Source organism: Phoenix dactylifera, chromosome 13 (genome assembly GCF_051530095.1).
Source record: "Phoenix dactylifera cultivar Ajwa chromosome 13, Ajwa_hap1_PhDact_Kaust_v1.1, whole genome shotgun sequence".
NCBI lineage: Eukaryota > Viridiplantae > Streptophyta > Magnoliopsida > Arecales > Arecaceae > Phoenix > Phoenix dactylifera.
The window spans coordinates 19,034,436-19,046,547 of record NC_143202.1 but is presented as its reverse complement, the minus strand read 5'-3'; the positions used below and the strand labels follow the sequence as shown (position 1 = coordinate 19,046,547).

Genomic DNA, 12,112 nt, shown 5'->3' with positions numbered 1-12,112 from the left:
GCTAATGGAATAAAACTAGCCAACAGGATTGAAGAAGGCTGGCTCCAAGAAATTGAGATTCCTCATATCCTAGCTTTGTAAAAGGAGGATCAAAGGGATGATTCAAAATTGCCCATTATAGCACAATCTTAAGTATTTTAAGAGAAATAGTCCTTAATTTGAACGGACTACAAATCTTTTGCTTTGAGTTGCAATGTCTGCTGAAAAAAAAAAGTTCTTTTCTTTTGTTTAGCTGTAATCTATTAAACTCTAACAGAACTTTCCCTATGTTTGTTAGACCAAAAGGTCAATAGCAAAAGTCAACGGTGAAACCTCAACTTTGATCTAGTAAAATTAACATCACCCTTTTGCATTAGCTTTTTCTAGGTGCAGGTTGAGTGATTCCATAAGACTGGAAAATGATCATGGAAACAATGGACAGCGTTGTCTGAGGCCTCTTCTCGTCTTGAAGAAACCTGTAGAGGATCTGTCAAATATATCTGAGCAGGATGGTTCTTGGATACTGACAGCAGTCCAATATGCATTTCATGTTGAAGCGAACTTAAGTTCATAGATGTCATCCTCTATCAACACTGCCATAAACCCATCTAGACTCAACGTTGAAAAATTATTGACTCCTGTATTCTCGTCAATGTTGCTGTCCTCCTGACATTGTTTAAGGCTTGGGCAAACTGCTGCGATAGGTCATTCTCAACATAGGGCAACACTGCCATCTTATGACAGCTTATGATTGTAGAAGATCACTTGGTGTTAAGTTAACCAAGGATGACATCATGGATGTTCCAGGAATGACTGCACAGGGCATGGCACTGGGTACTAGTGTTTTAGTGGCTTAAGGGAAAAGGATAGGATTTTGATATGAAATGCAGCTGGGCTTAGTGGATTTATGAAACAAAATGCATCAGATGTAGGTACCATTGGGTGTGTTTAGGGCTACAAGCAGGATGGTTTGGACTGGGGTTTGTCCAAACATCTAAAAGAAGTACAAACTTTGCTATTGAAAATTTTTGAATGAAGGAAAATGATAAAACTGTGAAGTTGAAACTAAAATGCTCTAAAGGTAATTGAAGGAATTATCAACTTCACAGAAAACTTTAGATGCTGTATGTTTCGTCAAACACTGAAGAAGGCCAATTTTTCTCCAAGGTAGGGTAAAGCAATGAGACTTTTGATGAATGAGTAACATGATAGATATGGATATGGTATTTTTTTTAACAGTACAACCATTATATATTCTGATAAATAACCATGACCGGACAATCTGCAACCAAGATTGATAACACTGATCAGACAATCTGCAAAGCTCTATCTTTGTATCGCTCAAAGCCTAAAGAACATTTTAAACGCTTAAAGTAATATTAGAGGCAGTCGTAAACAAAAATGCTTGTCAAATGAGGATTGATAAAACTGATTCAAAATTGTTGGTTTAATGCTTGATGGATACAATTAATCTCAAGATGAGGTTTTTCTTTTAAATAATCGATGGCAAGGAACTAATTAGAAACATTACAAATGCCAATAATTTAAGGACAAAGGAGAATCATGACTAGACAATGTGCAATCAAGAAAATGCGTTAGGCTAAAATATAGTACCGAAGGAAAAAGCTCCAAGCTCTATCTTTGTAAAGCTCAAACCTTAATGACTTCTTTCACCAATATGCTTACCTCACTGCATGTGAAACAACGTGCTATTTTCTCATGCTTATCTACAATTTTTTTTTTGGATGGAAGCAAAGTCCACAATCTCGGTACCAAATATTGTATCAGTATCTTATTGGTTCTCAATTTTTACCTTGTTATGCCTCAGTACGAATTGGTATACACTTCGGTACTTCACGATACCGAGCGTTACGAACCAGTATGTACCTCGGTTCGAAACGTACCGACTTAAATGTGTGTTTCGTACCAATTTTCTCTTGGTACGGTATGATATACTCCGTACCAGACAGCATGGGCGGTACGATTGACCTTAGATGGACGGCAATTTCATGTCTCTAACGTATACAACTCCAAATATGCTAGGTTAAATTTGGGATTTGGCACATTATTGTTCCACTTCTTCCATAATTGTTACCTTGCCTATTAGTTTTATTCTCCTCCAGCAGATTATCAAAGGCCGAGAAGCAAATTCACAATGATTTTGACATCATGCTTAATTTTGTATATACTATTAGGATTATTGCCCTTTTCTCTTGGAAATTATTGGTATAACCATCTAGCAAAAGACCTTTAGAATCTCAGGGTGATTCTTTCAATTTTTCCTTTTTTTCTTTGTCCACTCCTCTTAAATGAGTAAATTGAATTCAGCTTCAGTTCTTAAAAGTAGGGCACATATGCCTCTTCTCACATACTCTCACATTCAAGTTCTGACGTTCTCATCAGGCTAAGGATTCAAATGCATTCAAATCTAATCATAAACACTACGATCAGCTCATGGGCAACTTTAATGGATCCGTACTATAGTGTCCTCTAGTCTACTCTGATATCATTTGTAATAACTTAGAACCTCATCCAAAATGGCTAGCCTGAATATATTATTTGAGTTTTTTGATCCCATGAATCCTCATATACTCTCTCCGTTGAAGTCCTGACATCCTCGTCAGGCTAAGGGTGCAAATCTATTCAAATCTAATCACAAACACCATAATCAGTCCGTGGTCAGCTCCAATGGATCTGTGCTACAGTGTTTTCTAGTCCACATAGATTATGGGTCGGATCCGCTTTGATACTACTTGTAACAACTCAGGGACTTCACCCAAAATGGCTAATCGAAAGGTATTATTTGAATTTTTTGATTCTGTACAAGTACCCAAAATTTATCCAATGAATAACTGATGTGGGACTAAACACACGCCCGTATGAGTCCTTACAGAAAGTAGAGAGAGAAAGAAGAAAGTAGAGAGAGGAGAGAGAAAGTAGAGAGAGGAGAGAGAAAGTAGAGAGGGGTGGCTCTCTCTCTCCTCTTGTTATGCTTTTCTTCTTTCTTCTTTCTTCTTCTTTTCTTTCTTCCTTGGTAAAACAGAGAAGGAAGGAGAACGGCTGGTAGCAGCCGTGGTCATGGTGGTCCGGCAAGTGGCGGTGAAGAGCAGCAGATAGCAGCCGGCGGAGGTGGCCGGCCGGCCGAATCCAACCGAAAACAGGGCCGCGCACGAGAGTTTTGGGGTCGGTTGTCCTCGGATTGCCAGCCGGCTCGCCGGCGGCTGGGGGCCTATCACCGGCTCGGGGAAGATGCAGGGAAGGGCTAAGGTCCTCGGCGATGAACGCCGGTGACGGCGGTGGGCGGAAGAAGGAAGAAAACTCGGCCCAAACAGGGGAAAAACAGGGTTTCCTTTTGCCAGTCGATTTCCGATCGATTCCTCGGCTAATGGTCGTGATGTAGGGTCGTGGGAAGAATAGGAAGAAAAGGGAAAGAGAGAAAAGGCGTTACCTTGGCTCCGGCGAGCTCTCCGGCCTCGATTTCCGGCAAGCGCAGTGATAGGAAGCCGCGAGCTTCAACGGGAAAAAGGGAGAGATGGGAGCTCGATGATTGTCGGTAGAGGAGAAATAGAGGTTGGGAGGTTAAATAGGCGAGGTCTCCGAGTCCTGGACGAACTCGGATTGCCCTGGGAGTCCTCGAATCTCGCCGGATTTGGAGGAGGAAGAAGATGAGTCTTCTTCCTCTGTTACTTTGTACCACAGTACACGGTGGCCATGGGCCTGGCCTCTTTGGGCCGGCCCACAGGCCCAAGGCTAGTGCGGGCCGGTCAATGGACCGGGCCTTCAGACCTCCCTCTTCTAATTTAATTGGAATCAACTTTTAAGTTTTAACACACCAGATTTAAGATGCTCCTTGAACGAGTTTCCTCTGTCTTAATGTATCTTCTTCTCAATAAACATATTTAATGAACAAATGTATAAATACAGGATCACTTTAGATATATCCTAAAAATTTGAAGCCATCTTTAGGTACTTGGATTGTTTTTAATCTATTGGATTCATGTTTTTTTTCCTTTTGATAATTATGGTCAGCATATTAGTATCTTTACAAAAAGAAAATGTTAAATATTATTTTGAGAAATAGTCCTGTTGCCCGCCTGGCGTGAAGCTGGCGCTTGGGCGCGCTTTCACGTGTAAATCGCCGGCTCTGGGCGGGCGCTTGGGGTCGGGTTATTTGGGTAACTGGAAAACCGGTCTATTCCACTTTTTTGACTTCAACCCTTTCACTTACCCTCCCTCCCTCTCCCGATTACTCCACCTTATCTCTTCGCCTGAACCAGTAAGTGGGGGTGGCCTGGTGGGTGGTGGTCGCCGGGCGGCGGCGAGCGGCGAGCAGCGTGCGAACGGCGTGGTGTGGAGTTGGTGGTGGAGCAGCGAACGACGAACTCGGCGTATGGATTCATTTTTTCCCTAGTTTCTTCCTCTTATTTTCTTCTACTCTCCCTCTTTTTTGTTTCTTTTTTTATTATTACCGTGGGGGCTGGGTGGCGGTGGAGCTGTGAAGGTGGCAATGGGGCTCCCGCTGGCAGCAGCAGCAGCAGCAGTGGTGGTAGTTGTAAAGCAATGTGACAACAACAGTTGTTGGTTGTTTATTGTTGATACGTCTTGCTGGTGTCCTTTAGGATGTTAGCAAAGAGGCATTAGGAAAAGAGAGTGAGTAAATAAAGAAAACATATAATTAATGCATGAAATAAAGTCATTGATCATTTGCATGTGATTTTTTTAGTAATTTTTGATTTGGAAATTAAGTATTTAATGTGACTTATTATTTCTTCATTTGGAGTTTTACGACTAGTATAGTTCTATGAATCTTGATAGAACTTTTATTTTGAGTATGTGATAGTATGTGCTTTAAAAAAATGAAGTATCATAATTTTATTGTCCTCCTATGTCATGAATTATGATTGATTAATTGCTTATTATTTATTTCTTATTACTAGTATATGCTTGTGGATAAATGCATGATATTATTTAATTGCTTAGTAGACCACCTTAACTCTAGATGCCTGCCTAAGCACCCTCCTAGCGCCTAGACGCAAATTGGTCCCTGGCCACCGGTCTCCGGCCTACAATCTTTTAAAACATTTATGTCAAAATGTCATGTTAATTCCCTACTTCTTTAATAGTATCGAGACATATCTTAATCCGAGCATGCAACAAAAATAGGGAAGAAAACCTTTTCTTGAAGCGGCCTCTTTTGAAGTAGGATCTGGTCGAAGCATAAAGATAATATCAGAAAGATTCATGTTTCTACTTTATATTCCTAGTTGAGGTCTGTCTGGATCTTTTCTTATAGGTTGCATCGTCATTTTTAGCCATTCAAATATGGCATTGGATATGTGCACAAATCTATTCGGTCATGGAAGGTGTGCTGTGTGCCCTGAATTGTTACCTACAAGCAGTGCAAGGATATCTAAGAGCAAACCTGGGCACCGTCAGACTCCGAAGAAGGTGAAATTCTGGTCTAGTAGGAGAATTTCAAGGGTCAGCCTGCAGACAAAATCTCAGATAGATTTTTGTCGATTGAAGTGCAGAGGATTACATCTCGATGCTGGCATGACAAGTTTCACAGATGCAAGCAGGTCTGGCATGGTCATATGCAATTCTGAGGTAGTTGTCACACAGTAATGCTCAGATACAGGTCATCATAATTTCATGTTGCATTGTTGTATAACATCTCCATATTGTGATTTGTACAGGTTAAGGAGGATATAAAATGTTCAGCATTTGTTTTTTTAAATAAAATCAAGCAGTTGCATCAATTGAAGGTTAAGACCATAACTTGTGCATTATTAGTTCTCCTATATCTGTGATTTCTGCATGTTAAGGAGGAGATGTAGTTGCTAGCATCCAATTATTGGAATATTGTTAAATGGTTGCATCAATTGCAGGTCATTTCTGTAGCTGGATTATTAACTTGCACGCTTTTAGCTATCCCATCGGCTGATGCAGTGGATTCGCTTAAGACATGCACTTGCTTATTGAAGGAATGCAGGTAACTCATTTATAACTATTAATTTTTTTATGATGTTATTTGGACACATTTTTAAGGTTTTGGGGAATGTTGGCACTTTAGAGCACTTGGATATGGTAGAATGAGACGTGACATGGCTGGACACCAGCTTGAAGTGACCTTGTGCTAGTAAAGGTGCCAATACCTGGCACCGTTTGGGAATGTTGTGTAGGGGACTTCCAGTTTTAAGTATTGGACACTTCAATTGAACTCTCATGTTTTTAGCATGAAGTTATCATTGGCTATCTGGACACTTTAAGCAGTGTCATTATGTTTTCAAGATAAAGTTATCATTGTTAATTATTGATTTAAATATCTTAATTCATTTTGTTAAACTGAAATGAACCTAATGACTAACTTAAACAACTTGCAAACTCATGGCTAATCTATTGCTTTTTTGTTTATTAGACAACATATAAATTCTTGCCTTCCCCTTTTAAGTTTATCTTTTTGAATAAACACCAAAATAATGGTTTATCTATATATTGTATTATATATTCTCTTATAATATTATATGTTACACTGTATTACATTATACATGTTGTATTATATCTATGCTTTTGGAAGGATTATGGCCTTAATCCTACCAATGCAAAATCAATGATTGACATCTTGAATGTAGAATCCAATTGTTGGTTATGGTTTACATCAGAAAAATTATCAAGAAATAAAAAAATCATGTGTTTTGAAGGCCTCTTACCTATACATCAAGTGGGAACAAAAATTGATTGTATTAGTTATATTGTTAGTATGTTAAGCTATGCGATAAGGCATGTGATTTAAAAATGCACATTGTTGATCACAATCTACTCTTCATAAAACATTTTTGGGCCAAAATTTAATAGATTTGGATGCTTCTATACCATAAATCATGCTATTCAATGTAGTTTTATGATGTAGATCGCGGCCAATGGTATGGGTTTGCCATGTCAAATGTTCATTAATGATTTTGGAGTGGTGGGATTGAGGCCTTAAGCCTTTGGAAGGAGAGTCCATGTGTGCCATACATTTATACATTCATGTATACATACATACAAACACGCAAAGACATATATGTGTATGTATGTGGACTCATACATACATATGTATGAACATGTGTGAGTATCCCATGCCTAAATTTTTGGAGGCTGTAGTATCCCATGGCAAATATCTAGGTAACACTATTCCTTCCCTTTTTATGCCACAGTTCTTCAGATAGTTCCTTTTTTGTAATGGAATTTATATTTAAATATTTCCACCATGTCACATCATCATGTGGAATTTAAATGTCTTATGTAGTAGTGTGCTAAATCATATGCACCTTCTTACATGGTATATTTTCAAGGATCATGAGACTCTATTTTATCTTAGGGGCAAATGTAACATGAACCCATTGCAAGTAAGCCTTTTAAGTGTTAGGGTTAGTTCTGAGAAGAAAATTTGGGTCTGCTTAGTTCGATCAAGGAAGTAAAATGATATAAAACTTCTGAGTAAGAAAAGGAAATGGCAGGCATGGCTGAGAAAAAAAATGGAAGTGAATTGGATCTGGTCCAAGTATGAGCTGGCCTAGATTCCCCCTAAATTGGCTTCAGGTTTTAGTTCAACCCAAATCCAGCCTGTTTGCTAGTCATTTCAGGTTCTTCTCATATTGGGCCAAAATTTCGTTCAAGGGGCTAGACCTAGATTTTGAACTATGTTTGGTGGGTTTAATTTATTTTATTTTGCCTAATTAAGTTGGGCCCGATTTTGTGAGATCCATACTTTCCGTAGCTGGAGACCAGGTCTTATTAAGGATCCTAACCTGATCCATGGGTCTCAATTTTTGGTAGAGGTTTGATCGACATTGATTTGGGTAGGGGTTGGATTTAGATCCATTTACTCCATCTGTGCCCTGAATGCTGCAGAAGTGAAGCTCAAAATGTGAACACTGATTTCATAACAGAATGTGAACATAGAACTTGGCAAATTAATGCTGAACAGACATGGACTCCAGTCTTGTGAGTTTAGCATTTGATTCTGAGTCTATTGATATTGCAATCCATATAAATTGGTTTTGATTACTGGCTTGGCAAATTAATAAAACAATTTCCGGAATGCAGTAGAAGCTATTGGAACAAGGTTTCTTGTAGTTATAAGAAATTTATGAATTTTGAAACTGCCAATGACATGCTTCTCGATTATTATTAAGGTTTTTCTGTTCATCTCTCTAGCATTCTGATCATACTGTACCCGTATGTTTGTGCTAGAAGAAACATGAGAAGCAAGATCAGTCCCATTATATGGTGACTTCATGGATCAAATTATGAAATCACGATCTGTAATTTTTGAGAATGTTCCGATCGCACTCCTAAGCTGGAATCAGTCCTATGATTTATAAAGTGGTGCTTGACTCATAACTAGGCAACTTTCTGCACGAGAGGGCCTGCTGTTAAGCCTGAAAGGCTAGGTAGGCATTGAGGATTAAAAGTTAGCTTATTTATCATGTGTTGCAGTTCGTGCAACTATGAAACCACCCTCCAAACTAGGATTAGATTCACAGATAGTCCAAATGAAATGGAAAGAAGGCAAGGTGAACTCATTCATAATGCTCCATATATAAGCCAAAAACTAAAGTTGAACAACCTAAATGTTTCTTCAATCTACTCATGACTGATTCTGATCTATGTTTTTTGTGGTTAATTTTGAACCCCTCTTTCACAGGGTGGAACTAGCCAAGTGCATTGCCAACCCATCCTGTGCAGCAAACATTGCATGTCTGCAGACATGTAACGATCGACCCGATGAGACTGAATGCCAGGTTGTTTATTATCATGTGTGATTTAGTTTACTTGACAGTTAGAAAATGTTCACGGTACTGACTTGTTTCTCTCTCCTTTCATCCTGCAGATTAAATGCGGGGACCTGTTTGAGAACAATGTTGTAGATGAATTCAATGAGTGTGCTGTCTCACGCAAGAAATGTGTTCCTAGAAAATCTGATGTTGGCGAGTTTCCTGTCCCTGATCCTTCTGCTCTTGTCAAAAGCTTTAATATCTCAGATTTTAGTGGGAAGTGGTATATAACAAGTGGCTTGAATCCTACTTTCGATACATTTGATTGCCAAATACATGAGTTCCATGTGGAATCTAACAAACTCATGGGAAATTTATCATGGCGCATACGGACTCCAGATGGTGGTTTTTTCACTCGATCCACCGTTCAGAGATTTGTCCAAGACCCTTCACAACCTGGAATTCTCTACAATCACGACAATGAGTACCTCCATTATCAAGATGACTGGTCTCTCTCTTCTTTCACATATACATCTCTTTCTTTTTCTTTATTTTTTTGGAGAATTTTTTTGGAAGTTTATTTCATGTTGGTTGTATACTCCATAAAAATTTGGTATAGTAACATAGCAGGAACACTTGCTCATCAGCATGGATTTTCCATGGACTAGACATAGACTATTGGAGCAATCAGACAGTTTGGATCCTTTTTTGAGGACCATTTCTGCACCCATAACTTGCTATTAGAAAAGTCTCATTAATCAGATAGTTGGAACTCCAACTTTTCTGACTTTTACTATGTTGGTTGACTGATTAGCTTTTATGCTGAATGGATGTCAAAAATGTAAATAAGAACTGTGTTTTTGTTGTGCAAAATATATCAATTTTACTTGGATGAATGTATTTTCCTGACATACATATTAGTCTTTGTGGCATCTTGATTGTCCTATTGGTAGCTATCAGCAAGTTATTTTGATTGACTAAATTTGATATTTAATTGAACTTTTATCCCTGTGCATGTATATGGCTTGTTTAATGGATGCTGATCATCTTCTATATGTTTTCTGCAGGTACATCCTGTCATCCAAGGTAGAGAATAAAGCAGATGATTACATATTTGTGTATTATCAAGGTAGAAATGATGCATGGAATGGATATGGAGGTGCAGTTGTGTATACTAGAAGTGCAGTTTTGCCTGAGACTATAATACCTGAACTAGATAAAGCAGCAAGAAGTGTCGGACGAGACTTCAGTAAATTCATCCGGACGGACAACACATGTGGTCCTGAACCACCCCTTGTAGAGAGATTAGAGAAGACGGTGGAAGAAGGCGAGAAGACCATCATAAGAGAAGTTGAACAGATAGAAGGAGAAGTTGAGGATATAGGTAAGGCTGAAGTGACTTTGTTTCAAAGGCTTGCAGATGGATTCATGGAATTGAAGAGGGACACAGAGAACTTCCTGACAGGTTTGGGGAAGGAAGAGATGGAGGTTTTGAATGGCCTTCAGATGGAAGCAAGTGAGGTGGAGAGAATTTTTGGTCAGGCATTGCCATTGAGGAAGCTAAGATAGTTTGCTCATGCATCAAGGAGACGGGCTTAACTGCTTAAGAATATTATACTGATCTGTCTAGGTTTTGCTCGCTACCGCTTGCCAGATACCAAGTTACAGAGAACAGTATGTACAATGTTCAACTATTTTTAAGTTTCTCTTCTTTTGTTTCCTTTTTTTTTTTTTGCAATGCTTGTTGTATTTACCCAATATCATTTGCTACTAAGTGATACAAAAGGATTTGCATTTACCGAATATCTTCCAAGAACTATTACTTCTATCTTATTGTAGTTGTATCATGTTTTGTAGCCCTAAATGTGCAAGGGAAAAAGAAAAGTGGGGTAGGTGGAACCAATAAATGTTTGGCTGTTAAAATGTTTGACATAAAGCTGAAGTATAAATTTTGAGAAGGCTTGCATTTCAAAGAATGAAGTTGTTCTTGAACAGGGTTCATCAAAATCAATAGAGTCAAGCTTTTTGACCATGCTAAAAAGAAAATATGTCCTATGATCCCCACTTTTTCCTCCCCTCAGATTTTTCTAGTTTCATATTCATGCTTGATCCCATGGATTTGCAGTCTGGGATTGAAGTGCAAGATGACATTGTCTTATTAAAAGTGTTAGAAGTAGAAAAGGTCATCAGTGCTAATATCATGAGATGTACAGGATGGTCATATAGAAGGATGTTAGATTTGGCAGCAGATGTTGGCATATAACCATGAAGCAGACTCACTCAACTGAAATTGCATCATGGCCCCAAGGAGTCTTATATTTATTTATACAACTCTAAGTTAAATTGACCTTCACATGTTATATGCTACGGATATCTCAGAAGTCAAGAGTGTTGTGGTTAGTTATCAGTGCCACTAAATCCCGTAAGAAGAGAAATGTATCACTGTTTTCTATCTATCTATTTCTCTCCCTCTAAAGTAACATGAGTATGGTCAAGCAAGCCTGTCTTCAAAAATTGAATAAAGCCTTAAAGGTTGATTGCAATTGCTGAATATCATGGGATTGTGTTAGTTCCATTAATAAAGGGCAGGTCTTGATGCAATGGTAAGGTGTTTGCTTGTGACCTAAGCATCATGAGTTTGAAGTAAGAAAGCTTCACGGACGAGGGTAAGGTTGCATATATCTAATCATTTTTAGATGTTGTAGTGGAAGGAACCTCATGAATCAATTTTTTTTTTAATTTTTCAAGTTTGATTAATTAGTAATCAATTTTTTTTCCAACTTTTTCAATGATTGTAAGTATAATTTGATGTTTTTTATGTTTTTTGATATTTCTATAATTCCAATTTAACCTAAATGATGCATTTTATTATTTTAAAATAATACAAATAATAAAATGATTAGTGAGATGTGGTATGTTATAAGAAACAAAATGAAATATCCTAAAATCAACTAGTAAAGTAGAAAATATAAAATAATACAATCAATTATATATATTTAAAGTATAGCATACATACCGATATTTAAAATTTCGTCAAGTGGTGATGCTTCTTATAGATATCCGGTTCATTAACATAGTCAGAAGGCACATCAGCCCATCTCCGTTACCAAGAGCATTGTAATCTGTATGTTTATCCCATAAGAAATGCAGTCTGGGTTATAAGCACTCTCGGATCTCTCGTTGAAACTCTAATTCTGAGAGGTATCCTCTGGTTGATAATACGGCTGTGGAGATGCTCATCCGAATATGCCGGAAGCAAAATCTAACTCCTAAGATGCTTCGAGCTATGTAGGGTACTAGCCATCGGAAGATGATGCCTCAAATGCATTATATCCATATTTGTATTGGTATGGGTTATAGGCTGCTTGTGGCTG

The 12,112-nt window shown here is 38.2% G+C and overlaps 1 protein-coding gene across 1 annotated transcript; it reads left to right on the top strand.

Moving 5' to 3' along the window:
- The first annotated feature begins 4,240 nt into the window (after nt 1–4,240).
- NPQ1 (non-photochemical quenching 1) lies at nt 4,241–10,538 on the top strand. The gene is made up of 8 exons (XM_026810265.3): nt 4,241–4,367; nt 5,273–5,427; nt 5,506–5,586; nt 5,676–5,744; nt 5,868–5,971; nt 8,669–8,765; nt 8,855–9,246; nt 9,806–10,538. Exons 2-8 carry the CDS (start codon nt 5,302–5,304, stop codon nt 10,305–10,307), a joined length of 1,371 nt encoding a protein of 456 aa, XP_026666066.3. The 5' UTR covers nt 4,241–4,367; nt 5,273–5,301; the 3' UTR covers nt 10,308–10,538.
- Nucleotides 10,539–12,112: the final 1,574 nt, after the last annotated feature.

What these genes read in the sequence shown, in the direction of transcription:
- NPQ1 (XM_026810265.3), top strand. Translation starts at nt 5,302, where the DNA reads ATGGCATTGGATATGTGCACAAATCTATTCGGTCATGGAAGGTGTGCT. An exon ending in AGCAGTTGCATCAATTGAAG is followed by an intron (nt 5,745 to 5,867) that starts GTTAAGACCATA and finishes CATCAATTGCAG; the next exon opens with GTCATTTCTGTAGCTGGATT. An exon ending in CCGATGAGACTGAATGCCAG is followed by an intron (nt 8,766 to 8,854) that starts GTTGTTTATTAT and finishes TTCATCCTGCAG; the next exon opens with ATTAAATGCGGGGACCTGTT.